The following is a 17,579-nucleotide window of genomic DNA, read 5'->3' as shown; positions in this document are numbered from 1 at the left end:
AACGAAAGCAATTCCTCACTGTTGGTGACTAGATAATTATGAATTCACAATTAAGCTTGATTTCATAGGTACTGGTCATTTATAGCCACTCAAGTGAGAAATTGCTCAGAGCTCCTGAAATGTAAGTCACTGCTATAAAACTGAATTATATAACCTTCCTTAAAGGTGCATGGTGTACAATGGCATCTCTTGGCAATCCTTGTCTGTAGTTATGGGAGAGCCACTCCTTTCTGTCACCTAGTAACTTTTTAGTAGTCAACACCAACTCAGAGTTTCTGAGATGGAGTTTGATTTGTCAGTGTGCGTGGAATATAGTACTTTTTAAAACACTGTTCAGGCTACAAACACTAAACAGTGCAGAAGTCTGAACTAAGGACAGTACCTTGTGGAACCATTTAAGCATTAGAAAAATTGTAGTAGCATATTCTAAACATAAAATGGAAAGAGCTGAAGGTAAGATTACACCTGCTAGCAAATCAGGTCAACTCCTGGAAAAAATCGGGCACCTGAACTTGCTAGTAAGAGATGTGCTTCTGAAAAGTGATCTGGATAATGAAGGTATAATGGACTTTGTGCTTAGACTGATCTCTCTAACAAAAGAGCTGAGCAGATCTCTCAGTCAGCAGCTGGAGAACATTATGGAAAGTATTCAAGACACCTGCCACTTGCTGAGTGTTCTTCATGACAAACACAAGGAATTGACTGCAAGTCCAGGTGAGTATGGAGGGACTTACCTGTAAACAGAATGGACTGGGTATATTGGACACTAAGTTCTGCCATGGGATGATGCTGGGGGACCTTACATTTCATTTGTTAGTATTTCAGTATTTGGCCATCCATTAGTCCAAATTAGCTCATATTTCAACAACTGTATCACACCGGTTTTGAGTCTCTTACATGAGATTCAGTATGAGACTCATAATTCTCACTATGTGAGGAAAAAATATATAGATAAAAATAAAATTAACTGAAGAGAATTGTTTCAAAGTTTTGTGTATATAATGTTTTGGTAGGTTTGTCTTGATCAGACACCAGGTGTCCACCCAACAACTTACTCCCCCTCCTCAGCAGGACAGGAGGAGAAAATAAGATGGAAAATCTTGCAGGTCAATATAAACACAGGGAAATCACTTACCACTTACTGTCACGGGCAAAACAAGCTTGACATAGGGAAAAAATAATTTAATTTATTGCCAATTGAAATAGATTTGGATAGTGAGAAGCAAAGACAAAAAACGAAAACAACACCTTTCCCCCACCCCTCCTTTTTTCCAAGGTCACCTTCACTCCTTCATTCCCAATTTGTCTACCTCTTCCTGCTCCCAAGGGGTGTGGGGGGATGTGGAGTGGGGGAAGCAGTCAGTCCACAGCAGTTTTCCTCTGCCACTCCTTCCTCCTCACACTTTCCGTGCTCATCCGTGGTCATGAGTCTTCATTATACAGGTTTATAAAGTGTCTTCAATAATAAAGGAACATTTTTGCAATAAAAAAGACCCGTTTCGAGGCTCCAAGGTCAAGTTAACTTTGCCCTATTGGCTGCATGGCCTACATGATTATTTTATTTTTTCAGCTCTGTAAGAATTCACTATCATTCTCCTTCCAAAAAGCTACTTTTCCTCATCTGACGCCTTCCCATAAAACAGGCAGCAAAAAGTTTGGAAGACAGTTGCATATAAAATGCCACTGTATTCTAAAGCCATGTTATCAAACATCAAAAAAAGCACAGAAAGCAAAGCATTAGAAAAGCGATGGTGCCCAGGGGGTGGGCAGGATAGCACAAAAGAAGGCTTATTTCAAGGTTAACCTTGGAACAGAATGCAAACAAGTGTCTTTTCTTGCAACACAGTTGGGAAGTGTAAAGTTACAAGGCCGTGTCTCTGCTTGGCTTCAAACATTGCAGTGTTAGAAAAGTTACACTCACTATGTAGGAAAATGGCATTGTTTTGAATGACACTGTAATCTTCAAATTTGATTTTAGGGAAGTTTAAAGAGCTGCACAATTTGTTTTGGTGGTTTTTGTTCTGTTTAGAGAACGCAAAATTCAGTGAGGAAACAGGTTAATTTTGGAAGTTTTGCCAAAGCTCAAAATTTACCTTGCAGTAAGACAGGGAAGTGGTCTTACAACCCCTTATGCAAACAAAGCTATGTTATTTCCAATCTTTTTGTTTTATTTCTCAGCTCTGTTAAACTATTTAGAAGTTCTTCACTATTGTAAAAGGGCCCCTGGAAAAACAGCAGTACCTTAGAACAAACTTAATTTTTTCTTTGAACTAACATGAACTAACAGTAAAAACAAAAATATGTATAAAAATGCATTTACTTTTTTTTTTCTTTTTCAAATATAGTCAAAAACCAATAACAAGTCATTTGGGAGCTGAGAAAGTACTGCAAAGGAATAATTTTTAGACTGAGTTCAACAACAAAAAATGTTTACTCTGAAATGTACTCTTTGTAGGTTTAAATTAATCAGATGCAAATAGAGATGAAAGTGAAAGGCCTATCCAGATCATATAACATCACACATTGATGTGTGATGACATTTTTACACAATAAAATTATTTTCCAAGCTGAAAACCTTGAGTTATTAATTTACCTTGTATGAAGTTATTGAAAAAAATGAATGTAAGCCAGTGGTTTCCCATAAGACTTGTATCAGCCCTTTCTATTGTCCTTCCCTTGTCTGTCTATGTTCATTTTAAGTGGAGAGCCACCATACTGTGTTTCATTCTCTGCAATTTTCTTATTTGTATTGACTTTCACTGGATTTAACCTGCAAAACAAAGGTTTCCAGTATCTCACAGAGCCAACAGAAATAAGCAAGAAATCTTGTGAGAGGTTTGCAATATGCCTTACTAATGAAGACACAGTTCCAGTTACAGAGATTGACAGCATAAGGTGAGGAGAGAGCTAAAAGTAATAAATCTGAAATTCTTGGGGAGAATATCTGGAAAGATTTCTAAGAAAACCTGTAGGGTAAGAAAAATGAGACATCATAAAATAAATAGGTTAAAGACAAAATCTTACATGAATGGCACATAGTGATTGTACGCTTTTTGTGCATCCTTCTTCACCAAGTGTTTTTAGTTACATGCAAGAGCTACCTGCACCATTCCTATAACTGGATGCTACAAATGGCTGAACTTCAGTATTGTATATGTGCTTGTGTTTTTGTGTTTCCTCTGTTCTCCATAGCAAAAATTCAAAGCTGTTAAGCATGTTTAATACTGAGTCCATGTCTAACAGCTTTATTAGAGACCCATGCATTAGAATCTTGGAGGATTCAATTTTCAAGGAAAATTCAAGGAAATAAAATTAATATTTCCCATACAATTAAGGTTTAGTTTTAAAGCTCCTCCCAATTTGATTTTACTATTATTTACCAATTCCATGCTTTAGATTTATTGTCATTAAGAATTTAGCTGGTGTCTGATCATTAGAAACATGTTCATTAGGGTTGTCACAGTAGTACTTTGAGAAATACACAGTTGTATTTGGACATGTACACAAATGTACTTGTATGTAGTCAATTATTCAGAAATTAAGTTGAATAGCAATAAATGCAAAAATATTAAATGGAGGCCAGAAAATATACTGTGCTTCATGTATTGAATGACAGTATGGAATTAGGTGGGATTCATTAAGTACGTATGAGAGTTTTCACATTTTTGCCTAGCTTTCATAGCAAAATTCAATTGGTTACCTATTTTTTTTTTCTACAGAGTACAATGGAATTATAGATTGTCTGCAGAAAGTGAAGGATTATTTGATGAATACAGTCTTACACCTTCAAGAGACAGAAAATAAACTTTATGTCTCTAGCTGCAGACAAGATGATGATTCTCAGTTCCAACCTGCTCAAAATGCTTCTAGAGAAACAGATGTGCGTTGTTCTGAAGGAAAAGCAACAGAGTCTGTGCAAGCATCTTCCAGTCCCAGTCAGCAATCCCAGAGAACTCCTTCCCTGAACAAGACAGAAAGTCAGAATGTTAATAAAAACCATCTAAGTGAAACTAAGACTGTGGAAAAAGACATTGTTGCATCATTAGCGGAAAATGTATCTTCTATAGAACAGGACGTTAGCAGAGAACCTCCAATGAAAAAGGAAGATGGTGAACACACACTGCTAATGAACTCTGTTACAGGGAAAAAAGATTGTAATGCAAAAGATAAACCCCATGGAGGTAGCTCTGTTGCTGGAAAGTCTCCAGAACTGGCTTTTGAGGACACTCTTATGAGCAGGGAGGAAGGTATTCTATCTGGGACATCGAAAGACATTTATGACGGAACTGTCATGAATCTTTCTGAAAAGGAAAAAAAAGCAGTAATCAAAGAACCTTCAGAAGGGGTAGAAAGTGAAGAACATAGACTGACAGAGAGAACAGAAGACAGTAAAATGGAAACAAATAATGAGATTTGTAAGAATGACCTAATTACCTTTACATCTTCAGCACAAACAAATAATCTTACTGCTGTGAATCTTTTTATGAATGAGTCAGAAAAAGTTCAAAAATCTAGGCACTGGATGAACAAAGAGTAAGCACATATTATCCTTTTTAGGAACAGATGTACATAAACATTGCTTATTAACATACATACAAACATCTGTGGGCCCAGAAACTCAAAAATGCATTTATTGAAAAGCTGCTGGTCATGCATATAGTAGCAGTTTACAACTTAAGCAAGTGCAATGTAGATCTTCCATTTGGTCTAAAGTAAACTGTAACTTTCTATGTCACTGCTTTCTTTTTTTTTTTTTTTTTTTTTTTTGATGCCATAGAGGGACTGAATAGCAGCCAACAATTCCCAAAGTGTTGGAAATCAATAGGAAAGGATCCCAATTAGTCACTTTCATAATAATTTGTAAGCTGTTCTGAAACAAGCTAATAAAAAAATTTTCATGATTTTCCCATCTATTCATGAACATATATTTTTATGAATGATCTGCTTATGCTACAACATAGCACATCATTATAGTAAAGTATTTATCTAAAAATGCAGGATGCCACTCCACCCAAAATACAAAGAATAATATTTTATATTCTTTTTCTCCAGATTTCTAGTGGAAGAGAGTGGTAAGAATGAAAAAGAAGTAGCTTGTTTTATTAAAGCCCCTGCAACTGCTCTGGAGAATCTGAAGTGTAAGATAGTCAACGACACTAGTTCGTTGGTGGTGGATGATTCGGAGGAGCTGGTCAGCAATGTCATCAGTATTGAATGCTCTGATTATAAGAAAACAATCCCTTTCCCTATCAACATTGCAATCCCGTTTACTTCATGCTGCAGAGGAAATTATCGGGAGATTATGGTGAAGGTGACTGACGTGAACTTTCAATCAAACTACTTAACTCCTATTTCTTTGGAGGGTAACCAAGGAAACTGTAAGGTTGGTAACCTCTTATCTGAGCATTGTAAGAACATCATTCCAGGTTCCCTGTTAAACCTTTGTGGAGTTACACAAGTACAGTTGTCATTATTAAGCCGTATTGCCCACTACATGGGGTTAAATTCAACTTTTCTTCCTACTTTCTCAAGAACTAATTCTATTTGAAACCTAGTATTTAACAAGGTCCTTTTTTTTTCACTCGTAATGATAAGACATTATCATTATTATTGTTATTATTAGCTTGAACCCACAATGCTAATAATTGAGTAATGGTTCACGATTTTTTAAAAGTGTAATATGTTGCATTATTTGATAAAAGTAAAAACTTAAGGGGAATTATTTTGCATTCAGGTCACAGAGAAGTAACATATTTCTGTGTGTCTGAGCTCAAACTCCATCTCAGAGAAGCACAGGATGGTCCTTTTTTTGACTGCAGAAGAATTGCATTGAGCCAGGTTCATGGCCCAGTTTACGAGCTTATTTAATTTCACCCCAGTCATACATTGGAATATTAATGACATCATATGATGACTAGAGATCACCAGATTACTGGGCATCCAGGTGGCAATAATATTTAACTTAATTTCACACCTTGCTCTATAAAAAATGTAGCATTCTCAAAATGTTAATCTACTGTGGAACACAGCTTCCTTTCACTCCAATGTACTCTAACTCCACATTCTCTTTATGCAGGAAAACTTTGCAGAAGTGCAAATTTATCAGCTGGGTGTTTTTTCTGTGTTGTCATGCTTAAAGAGAGAAATATTTACTGTTCCAAAGGCAGGACTCTCACAAAAGCTGAACGTGGATTCTAGAATCTCTTTTTATTACCGTCCAGAAACATTCAGTTCTCCAGCACCCATGCAGTTAAAGGTGAGCTTGAAATATGCAATACTTGTTCAATAAGTCTGTTAACTGATCAGTTCTGAAGCAAGGATGACAATAATGTTATGTTAAAGGCAACCTGTTCCATTATTAGAAGTGAAAAGTTGTTGGAGCTCCACAGACTGTATACACAACAAACGGCTTCCTGTCAACTTTGGTAAAACCACATAATATCATCAGTAGTCAGCAGTATCTCTAGCTAAAAAGAAGAACCATCTACCTTTGCTTGATCTACTTTAGAAAATATAGTTGTTTTCAATAATGACATAAGCATCAACTCCAAACTTCAACTGCCTGGCCCGGTGTTTAAGTTAATGGAACAATTTCTTATCTGACCTTCATTATTTGTACCAGGCAGTGCAACAGAAGGTTTTGTCACCTCTCAGTCTTAGGCTGAAAATAATCTCAAAATTTGCTTCAGTTATAATGCGTTTCTCCCTTGCCCTGGAAAAACATTGATTCTGAGTTACAGAGAGGCTAAAACTAACAGTGAAAAAAATACATATTTGAAAAATCTTAGAAAACTGTCAAACTTTGAGGGAGCTCAGGAGTTTCAAAACTTGAACTCAAGGCAGGAACAAAACAATCAAAATAGTATAGTTGGTAAAGGTTCCAGTTTTTGATGACTTTCAAGAACTTGGTTGTGCATTGTATAAAGTGCTGATACATTAGTAGGGTTGTTCCTTGGTTATAGAGGAGCCTAAAAGCTTCAGTGATAGTCTAATCCAATTCCAAAAGATAAATCAATTTATAAAAAAACAGGCGTGTAAGAGAAGATTTATTAATTTGTAAGTTAATTGTACGATTGCTTTCCATATTTAGGTTCAGCCAATTGAACCATCATTGGTTTCAACATTGAAAGCAAGACACGATACATACCACGCAGTGGTAGCTACTAGTGCACTGGTTTATGTCCAGCATCCTTCAGCCCAAACATTTAACAGCTCAGTCACTGTTACTCTACCCTGTTTTCCAAACCCAGTAAAAAAAAGACAAGGAGATGAGACAGAACATGTGAGAGCCATTAGTGCTACAGCAAAGAGGGTTGCTCTGGCATACCAACCTCGGTAAGAACAACTTCACTACAAATGCAGCATTTTCAAAACATCAGAATTAATTCATTTTAACAGTTGCTGATTAATAATTTTTTTTTTGTATTAAAAACATGCTCATTCCTTAATACAGTCTGTTATACTCAGAAACATTGTTAGAAACATTGTAGCAAATCCACACAATTCTCATGCTATAGCTTCACCAGGAAAATTCATATAGCATTTGATATATAATCTCTAAATATTCTGACTACTCTATTTCTGGCAGGAATCAGGTTGAAAAATGCATGGGCATTTTTCAGCAAGAAATGTTCAGGCATTTTCACCAAAGCCAAACATTGAACATAGAGAATAACCACATCTCAAAGCATCATTTTACTGGTCGGTGGTTTGGCTATCCTGGCCTTTGAATTTTCTGATCTCTTCTTCTACACATTCCAATGGATACCCAATTCAAAATCTCTGACAAAATGACTTGGAGTAGGCCAGTTTTGTGGTAAATGCCGCATTAGATAAAGGCCCAGATCTACACACCAAAATTATTATTATCTTGAAAATAAGCAAGGTACAGATAGAGAAGGCAAACAATATTCTAGACTTCTATTTCTGAAAAACTTCTCAGATCATGTTATAAAGAGCTTACTCTCACACTGATCTCTTAGGCTATACGTCAATCTTTATCACAAACCTCAGACTTAAGAAGAGCGCCCAAGTCAGTTTATAGGAGATTCACATTTCATTTCCTGTACCTTCAACATTACATTGTATGGCAGTACCTTCATGGCATCTGTCTGATCTTAATACCAGTCTAAATGGTACTTTTGATTCTCAGTCACAGCACATCCATGAAAATACCATAGCTTGATTGCTTATTTCTACAGAAATTCTTTAGAAAATGGTGCCAATATTTTCTTGTATTTGCACATAGGCTGAGGCTGTATGCTTGAGAAATGCTTAGGCTGTTCTGTCCAGAGTATTTTCTTTTTTGGTTTGTACATAGGTTGTGCATTTGAGGTGAATGGGTTATTCACATTCAGTTTAAAAAAAAATTACAAGAAGAGGTGTGTGTGAGAGTTATGTGCTTCTGTAAAAAAACCTCCCGTATTGTTCATTAAGATAAATTAGCCAGAGTGTGTCATGTCACAGTTGCTTGATTCTGAGTGTGATATCAAAGTAATCACCTGATTTGAAGAGAAGCTACTTTTATTTTCTCTGTTGAAAGAGATAATGGATAGCAGTCATGTCTTGTTTTCTAAATTCCTTTGTGGTTACTGGGTAATATTTCCTTCTGGAAGAAGTGGTGGTTTGGGGTTTTTTTTCAGATATCTACTTCTAGAGAATCTAAATCTTGATCAATGACTCAAAAACGATCCAGAATAATAACTGTGCAAGATATTAAATGATAGATTAAACTAGTTTTATTTAAATAATTTAAACAATTTATTTAAACAATTTTATCACTTACATACTCTGGAGTATAGTTCCAGGTGCAGATTTTCAGCAAGGTGGGAAAAACACATGTATTCATGAAGGAAAGCAGAAGAGAAAGCAGAGCTACAAGTACAAGCTTTCGCTTTCTGCAGGATCCATTTTTTCTTTATATTTTTCCCTATAATTCCTTGTCTTTCCAGGGCTGTGAGTGCTTCTGTGAGAAAAAATGGAGAGAATCTCAGTGATACTTTGAAATTAGTAGGTCACAGAAACAAGGAAGAGGGGTGGAAGGTGTTTGACAATGTTATTATCCAGAATGTTCGGAATGGGCTTGTATCATTTGAACTAAATGAGCATTTAGAAAGGTAAAGTATAAATAATCGAATAAAATTTTATTTACTAAAATATTTACTTCCAAATATATGGATCAATGGAAATTAGTAAAGTTAAAAAATAATTTACTCTTAATTACTAACTTGCCAGCATCTCTTAATTCCACTTTGCAGTATAAGAACATTTGGATTTGTTACTCATAATTGCAGAAAATATAAATTTAAATATTTTTTCATCTATAGACTGTGCACAAAGTAATATATACAAAATGTGAAACAGGAAATGTAGGTATTATTCTTAATTTGAAAATGTGATTTAGCTCTCCAACTACAAAACCATCATATTTTTTGGAATTTTTAATTAGGAAATACTATCTTTCATCTAAAATTCATATGCATTTGAATTCATAGATACAGAGTCAATATACTCTACACTAAAGAAGCAGGCAAATCTCCACCATTTCATATGTTGGAGACAAGAATGAAACGGAGGTAGCAAAAGGTCCATTGGAGACTGAGCTCTGTATTACTTTGCATAAGAAATTGTTACCAGTTGATAAAATGATTTAAGATAGAGCTATTTATTTTCTTGACTTTTTTTTTTTTTTTAATATAGTTTTGTTGTCATTCGCCTTTCGTTCCTCTTGGAAAACACGCATCTTCTCCTCTTTGCTCAGGCTCTGGAAGAAGCTGTTTGTAGCACAATGGCTAATGTGATACTATATCGGATTTTTGGAAGAGAGAAAACCCATACAAAATAGTAGTTTTGCTATCTGCATCCAAAGAATTGACCTGGGAAATTCAAAATCTCCATGAGGAGGGCTACTTTGGTCCCCCAGAACCTACACAGCATTTCTCATTAAGAGAAGGAGAGCAAGTTCATTTTAGATTTAGAGGAAATATTTTTGCTTCAGGTAAGGAATTAATTTATGCATCTGGATGAACATTATCACCTCAGCTATTCAGAAATACTGTATGTGAACACTGTTAGATTGTGGTTAGTCACAGCACATTTAGTTGTTTCAGTGTTTTATTTCTTGTAAATGAAAGGTGCATGGAACTAAATGGGAAATGGCTCTAACTGAAAACCAAAATGTACTAGATGAACAAGATCCTGAGCAACCTGCTCTACATGACCCTGTCTTGAGCACAGGCATTGGACAAGATGATCTTCAGATATCTCTTCCAACTTCTGCCCTTCTGTGAAACCTGGTCCCTTGAAAGCTGTTGGTATTTTAGCTTTTATTTCAGAAGGACAGGATTCCATTAATGGCTTTTTAATATAAAGACTATTTGATAGGAATTAAACAGATTACAAACAAAAAGAAGCAGTCTGATATTTTATCTGTGTAAATTCACTTCAAGTGAGCAAGATTAAACACAGAAATCCAGGGCAAAATGTTGCTTTTTGTCAGTTGCACTATGAATTGAAGTGATGGGTGAGAGTTGTTATGCCGTTTCCTTTAGCAGCCTCAAAAATTCCATGCAGTGGCTGCCGCCATTCAGAGATTTGCTTAAAAGGAGGAGAGGTAAGAAGCCTCAGAAAAATTTTCACCCAAAATTATGTATAGTCTCTTCTGTCAGTTTTGGAAGTAATGTATAAATATATATTTGGCCTTCTGAACATTTTGTATATGAATTCTCCCATTGAAAACTCCATTTAACCCTAAAGAAAGGATTATTCTTCAAAAAGAGATGTCTCCAGCCCCCAAGAAATGCCTTCCTATCCATGTAGGGGATAGTGTTATAGATATATCAATTAAAACGGAATTACCAATCCTGAAAATGTACTTACCTCTCTGCCCTTATTCATTTTGCTGTTACAAACATCCATCTCTAAATAAGAAGAAAGCATATACCTCTAATTTAATTCACAAAAACATTTTATTTTTATTTCTCTCTGTGTTATGTACTTTATCCCCTTCTGTGTTCCTTACTTTTCAGCTTATAACACAGCCTTCACCACTTATTCCTTATGCCAGCAATTCAGGGGCTAAGACAGTTAAGTATGAAGACATTTCAACTACTGAAGCATGCTGGCAGGAATGTTTTAACCTCAGATGTTCAATATAAAGTAGCGATAATGATGAACAACCAAATGTTAAACAATTAGCTCTATTTCACCCTAATTAATTATTTAAAGTGCCACACATCTAAATACAGTGTAATTTATTTTTTTTCCTGATGGACTGCAGAGAATGGAAAAGATTTTGGAAAAGTCTACAGGCTGATTTTTCATTCACAAAGAAAAGCCAGGCTGGAGCTCCAAATTAAAGAAGTGGATGAATTTGGTAACTACAGTTCACCTCATTACAAAGGAACAGCAGTGTTTTATAAAATTACCAGAGAGATGATAACCAAGGAATGGGAACAGACCTTGCCATATGCTGAATACCAACCCCATTCTCCCCTGTGTAAATTGGCACTAACATTACCAAAGGTGAGTTTCTCACTTGATAACATTAGACATCTTATTTTTTTTCCTTACCACATATTTATTAGGCAAAAGGATCCTGGTACAATTTTTGCTTTATATATACACACAGGAGTCACTGATGGAGCAGTTCTGCTCCAACAGCAATGTACAAACACCCTCATAATTTCTCTTAGCAGGTGGGATGAATCCTCATCCAAGCGTGAGCATGGAAAAAAATGTTTAGGAGAAGTTTTTCACCCATTAACATCAAAATATGTACAGTATCACTTGGTCTAAATCTCTGGTGGTAACCAGTAGCATCTCTCTCTTTTCGAATTTAATTGACTTCACTCTTCCTGAAGCTATCACCTGTAAATACATTTTGTAAGCGTACCTCTTTATTTCTCCCATCTCCACTCTCCCAAGTAAAATATATGACATATGAGTACACAGTAGCACCCAGGCAGGCTACTCATTTAAATGGAAATAAAAAAAGGAACTGTGTAACGTGATCATTGGGAGTGGGAGGGGGGAGGCGGTGTTGCGACCACGTGGTGGTGGTGGTCCTGACACCAAGACAGAAATAAACAAAGGAACTGTGTAATGTGATCATTGTTGGTAAATTAGAAATTAAGTCAAACCTCAAGAATGGTGATAACCTTTGAGAATATTTTCTCTACATCTATTTTTTAAGTAGTGCCTTTACTTTCAACTGAATCAATTCAAGCACAGAGGACCCAAGTTTGATGCACAAAAAGTCTGTTTAGAGAGATAGTTATTATATCACTTCAGAAATCAGTGTTGCAGCACCTCACAAATAATTCTTCTTTTGCTTCTGGAGGTGCATTTCAAAGGAGTCAGATTCTTCTTTAAATGCAAATATTAGGCCAAAAAAAAAGTGATCAAAATGCTTGAAAACATTTTTATATTGGTAACTTTTTCATTATGTGATTTCTGTTTTCTGTCTTACACAGAATGAAATGCCTCTCTATAGAATGAAGAATAGCATCAAAATAACATCTTCCCTTATACTGGAAGTCATCTTAGTACACAAAATGTTAAACTTTGCTGTAGTTGGTGAACCCTTCTACTTTTTGATCTATCTTCCATCCATCCAGCTTAACAATTTAGGAATGATAATGCCTTAAGTCAGGTTTTTTAGTAGAAATTAAATATTCCTTAATAATTTAGCTAGTTCAGTTATCATCTTTTTGAAGAGTTATAGAGATGATTATTTGACTTTAGTGAAGAATTAGCAAATTAAATGCAACGTATACATACATAAGTACACAAGGAAAATGGGAATTTCACTCACACCACTGTCTAGTGGTACATAACATTCATTAACACAAAGTTGTTGATGATGTTGTTCAGTGTTTTGCTCTTCATGCCTTCTTCCAGCCAAGTAAATCTTGAATTCCATACTGAACAAACTCACAGAAATTTTAAGAGTGAAAAAATATTCCCTTTTGGCTTGTTATCTGGCAGAAAGATAGGAAAGAAAAGAATAGGAAAAAGCGATTGGCTTTCTCAAAGGAAGATGATTACTATTAAAGTCCCATACAGATCCATGCTAACATATTCACCAGAAACATTTGTTTGCTGGGGGACCCTTTAATAGATTGGGAATAAAATCCAAAAAACAGCAGTAAAGGCAGGGCAAGAACAGCAAAGACTGTTTACATTTCTACTACTTTGTTGAGTTAATAAATATCTTAAGTTTAGTTTAACCATGTTAACAGATTAGTTTTAATACACATGAGATCACAGTGTTGCCAGTAACAATAGAAAATTCTCAGTAAAATGAAATTAATTTTGGCTTTTTCTTTTTTTTTTGGCCAAATGATAAAGTTAGAACCATCCACGATGCCTGTTTCTGGTTGTGACAAAGACAGATGGAATCTTTTTAAGGCAACCCTCCCTGACTACATTTTCACTCATTTCTGTAAAATTCCCACTTAAATTTCCCGTGAATTATGGATAGAAGACAGTAACTGTATAGATTATAGGACATTTATTTGTTTACATTTATGTGCCCACATTATCCAAATATATTTCTGACAGTGGTCAAAGCAGTGGTTTATTGTGTGCAACCATTCACAGCAGTTTTTAGTTTAAAGATGCTACGCTTGCACGGAAGTAAGCTGATTTTCACTAACAGCTCCTTTCATTTCCCTGGCATTAGAAAACACTGGTTGGACAAACTTGTTATTTTCAACACAAGTTAAATACAGTGGATTAGGTTCTGAAGTCAGGTATGTGTGTGCATATCAGTAATATTGCTACTGATTTCAAAGCAGCTGTATTTATGGGAAACTGGGCTAAAGAGTTTAAAAGGTTAATTTCTCCGTTTCTGTCCGTCCTGTTTGATATGCTACTAGAGTCTAGCCATGTCTGAGAGGTCCATTTGACAGAGCACTTCAGTATTACTGGCTGAAATCAGAATGCTTTGCAAAAAGAGGTTGTTGTAACACATACAAACATTATCAAATTACTATTCTGCTGAAGTTTTATGTCTAACAGCAAAATAGCATGTGATCCTCTGCTTCAGAAAGGCAGTTGCTTAGCTAATTGAAGGGCCTTCCAGACCAAAAAACTGTTTTGACCGCTAAGAGTATTTTACTTACTCTGTCAACCAGATCAGCGGGGCCACATGCCAGTGCAGCTGAGCCATGGGTGAATTTAGCATTTCACCACAGTCATTTAATATTTAAAGGCAGATTTAATGTTTTATATCTAATGCAGTGTATATTATTACACTATTTCTAGACAATACTAATTTTCAAGTCTTATCATTTATACTAGCATTTTATAATTAAGTAGCATAAAGTGATTCAGATTAAAGTCAATGCATGGGTAATTGAGTTCATCTACAACAACTTTGAAAATCTCATACAGACCTTTGAGGTGCTAAAATCTCATGAACAAACAAAAATACATTTAAATATAATGCATAATTAAATTAAGCCAAAGAAAGCTCAGTCTTGGAAGAAAAACAATGCCCCCTTCTGGAAGAGCTTTATATTCCCTTTATTTTGAGGAGTTTCTCAGCCTTGTGCTACCTTCACACTAGGGAATGTCCGGTTACAGAATTGCTGAAGATGAGTATGGCAGAGGATGGTTTTGCACTGCCACACCGTGCATGCTCTGTGCATCCCATGCGCACTGAAACCCCCTGCAGAGATGACCGAGTACAGGCCTGATGAAAAGTTGTTTAATTCACAGGTGAATAGGTAACAGTTATGTTTATATTGAACTTTTGGATGTGTAGCTCAGTACATATGAAACAACCCAAATATTGAACAATATATAAAGTCTGTATTATAGAAGTATTTAAGACAAGGTCAGCAAAGCTCTGGCTCAGTATGCCCAGCAGGAAAAGGAGAGTAATTTATCCATTCAGAGTTTCATGCTCTTACTTCACAAATGGAAAAAAGAAGCTCAGTGAATAAACCTGGAGCAAATCTCACAGGGAAAGCTGTGCATAAACAGCCAGATAGTACAACTGAATATGTGTGACAAAAGTAACACGGGCACTAAAAGAGGACAACTACAGCTTTAAAAAAAAATAAGAGCTGACTTCACTTGATACCAATTAATCTCTTGCTCTCAGAGTTTATGTAAATAATTTCTTGTTCTATATGGAGTAAGAAACAACAGTAAAGCCCACAGGGCTTTCCTCTTTCTCAGTCATAGGGAAAAAGGACAAAGTATTTTTTCTTTCTCTCCAGTGTTCAGAGGAAGAAAGAGGAAGAACTGTGTACTTTCTAATGGAACTTGTCTTTTGAATTCTGATTAATTTTAGTGATTTATAAATAAACGTTTAACTATGCAAAATTAATAACTATAGCTACAAACATAGTATGATTTCTAGACCTAACAATAGCTCCTGCATACCTAGAAACTTATTTTCCTTGAAACAATATGGTATGCACACAATTGTAATAAGAACACAGAGACAGTAAGGCAAAGTTCATTCAGTATTCAAAAGTAGAATCCATTTCATGAATGAAGGTTCCATAGAGATGTGCACCCAGTTTCTACAGATGTATCATGACATAATGCTACTGATCAAAGATTGGTAAAGTTGCATAAATTTTAAACCTTTTATTGAGATGCAATAAACATCCATTTAGTGTAAACAGACTTAGTTTCATTATTTTAATAGCTGTATACTGATTTATACCTGCTGATGGTGTTAACTAGTTTTCAGTCATGACACAAATCCTCTTTGTAGGTAGAACCAATCTTTAATGCAGGTAGAACTAATCTTAAGTGCTGCTTAAATGCAGTCTACTGCCCTGTCCCCTGCCTTAACCCTTACTCATTTTCTCATTTCTCTTGCCTCAACACATTTTCTTTGACAGCATGAAAAGTTGATCAACCGTCCACGGAGCACAAAAAGAATTTCTTCTGATTCATTGGGTAAGAATACATACATAATATATTAATATCAATACAAATAATAACTATATCTGCTATTTCCTTTTTTTTAAATGCCAAGTTTTGCTTCAGCTGTAATTGACACTTTAAAGTGCCGTGTTCAGGAATCAGAGTAGTTAATGTGTTAAAAGATATTAAAAGAAAAAAAAATGTGGTCTGTTTACCAGGAAATGCAAAAACTCTTGTAAGATAAAGTTGTGGTGGGGTGCTTGAACAACATCTAATCTTCTGTATACGAGATTCAGTTTGTACTGGGAAGCTTCAGTATGACTGCAGTGTATATTAGTTATAGGAAATGCCCAAAACCTTTTATTTTACTGCTGGATTTCTTCATGCATTTCCAAAAGTTCTAGATCATTGCTGAATCTGTGCTTGACTAAATTCACTTCATGTTGTAGTACAGTTACCAAAAATTACATTAGAAAGAAGAAGCGATGATGTTTCAATTAAAGTAAAAAACAAACTATATTCAGTTGGGGAGTTCATCCACTGAGCCTCCAGCTTTAGAAAGCTTTTTTTTTAAAAAAAGATAGATTTACATGGCAGAAGAATAATGCTCTTAATTTACTATTTTTTTGCCCTTCAGGAGCCCTATGGGACAACTTGCTATATTGGCTTGCAGAAGAGCTTGCAGAAGATAACACGTCATTGCCTGCTTTATGCTTACCTGTACGGCGGAGCGTACTTCAGCTTGTTAGGCTGAAGTGCCCTGATAATTTAACACACCAGATCTATGAGCTGCTTTGCTGCTGGAAAAAGACCCTTCCAAGGTCAGCTGATAAACAGCAGCTCCTGTCTCGCTATTTGCGGAAGAGTGGCAGAAGTGATCTTTCAGAAGAACTTCGTTTTAAGTGGCAAAATAAAATGTTCATTTGACAGAATCACTGGCAACTAACAGGCCTATTTCTCTTCTTTCTTGTTGAAATGTGTGAATGTTTCTGTGATATCTTTAGATGAACAAGTGACAGCGATACTGGTCAGGGATCAGACTGCTTATTTATTTGTTACGTTGCAACCTCTTTACTAAAGCAAAGTATAATAGCCCTGACATTGCTTACTGAAAGTGAACGCTTCTTCTGTGGAAAAGTGCAATATTAAAATATAGGTATGAAGAATTATAGGCTGGTCTGCATAGGTTTATAAGGGTTTTAATTGTTTGCACATACCATACTCAATTGACATAGAATCATAATTCTGTATACTTTAAACACGAGGAATTATTCACTATACTTTCTCAAAATCTTGTTAATCGTTCCATGCTATATGGTTTACTCTACATCTGGTAATAATAGCTACCAGATTCTTCAGATGAAAGAACAATAGATCATTATAATGCACAGACAGAGGAATTTTTTTCTTACTTTCAGGTTTGTTAGTAATTAATCCTGTGTTTTATATTCTCAGTGAATGTTTTTTATCCTTGTGAATGTCATAGCAGATTTCATTGTTACTGCAGGTGAAAATCTAATCTTTTTTCCAGAATTTGCTGGATTTGTTGCCTCACTTTTATCTATCATGGTAATGGTTACACATTGATAGTCTGGATATTTTGTTTTCAGAGGTCATATATTTACAACATTTCCAAATAATTACTATAAATGAGAAAATTGCATTGCAGGATTATCAGTGTTTAACTG

At 35.4% G+C, this 17,579-nt stretch overlaps 1 protein-coding gene across 1 annotated transcript; it reads left to right on the top strand.

The window, feature by feature from the left end:
* The first annotated feature begins 437 nt into the window (after positions 1-437).
* Positions 438-16,818, top strand: DTHD1 (death domain containing 1). Its single transcript, XM_010079643.1, is given in 11 exon segments — positions 438-714; positions 3,720-4,533; positions 5,053-5,383; positions 6,077-6,256; positions 7,091-7,335; positions 8,952-9,116; positions 9,700-9,817; positions 9,820-9,997; positions 11,279-11,527; positions 11,630-11,719; positions 16,529-16,818. Coding segments are annotated over 11 exon segments (2,937 nt in total).
* The last annotated feature ends 761 nt before the right edge of the window (positions 16,819-17,579 follow it).

Source organism: Pterocles gutturalis, unplaced genomic scaffold (genome assembly GCF_000699245.1).
Source record: "Pterocles gutturalis isolate BGI_N339 unplaced genomic scaffold, ASM69924v1 scaffold15279, whole genome shotgun sequence".
Taxonomy (NCBI): Eukaryota; Metazoa; Chordata; class Aves; order Pterocliformes; family Pteroclidae; genus Pterocles; species Pterocles gutturalis.
This window is presented reverse-complemented; position numbering and strand designations above follow the sequence as displayed.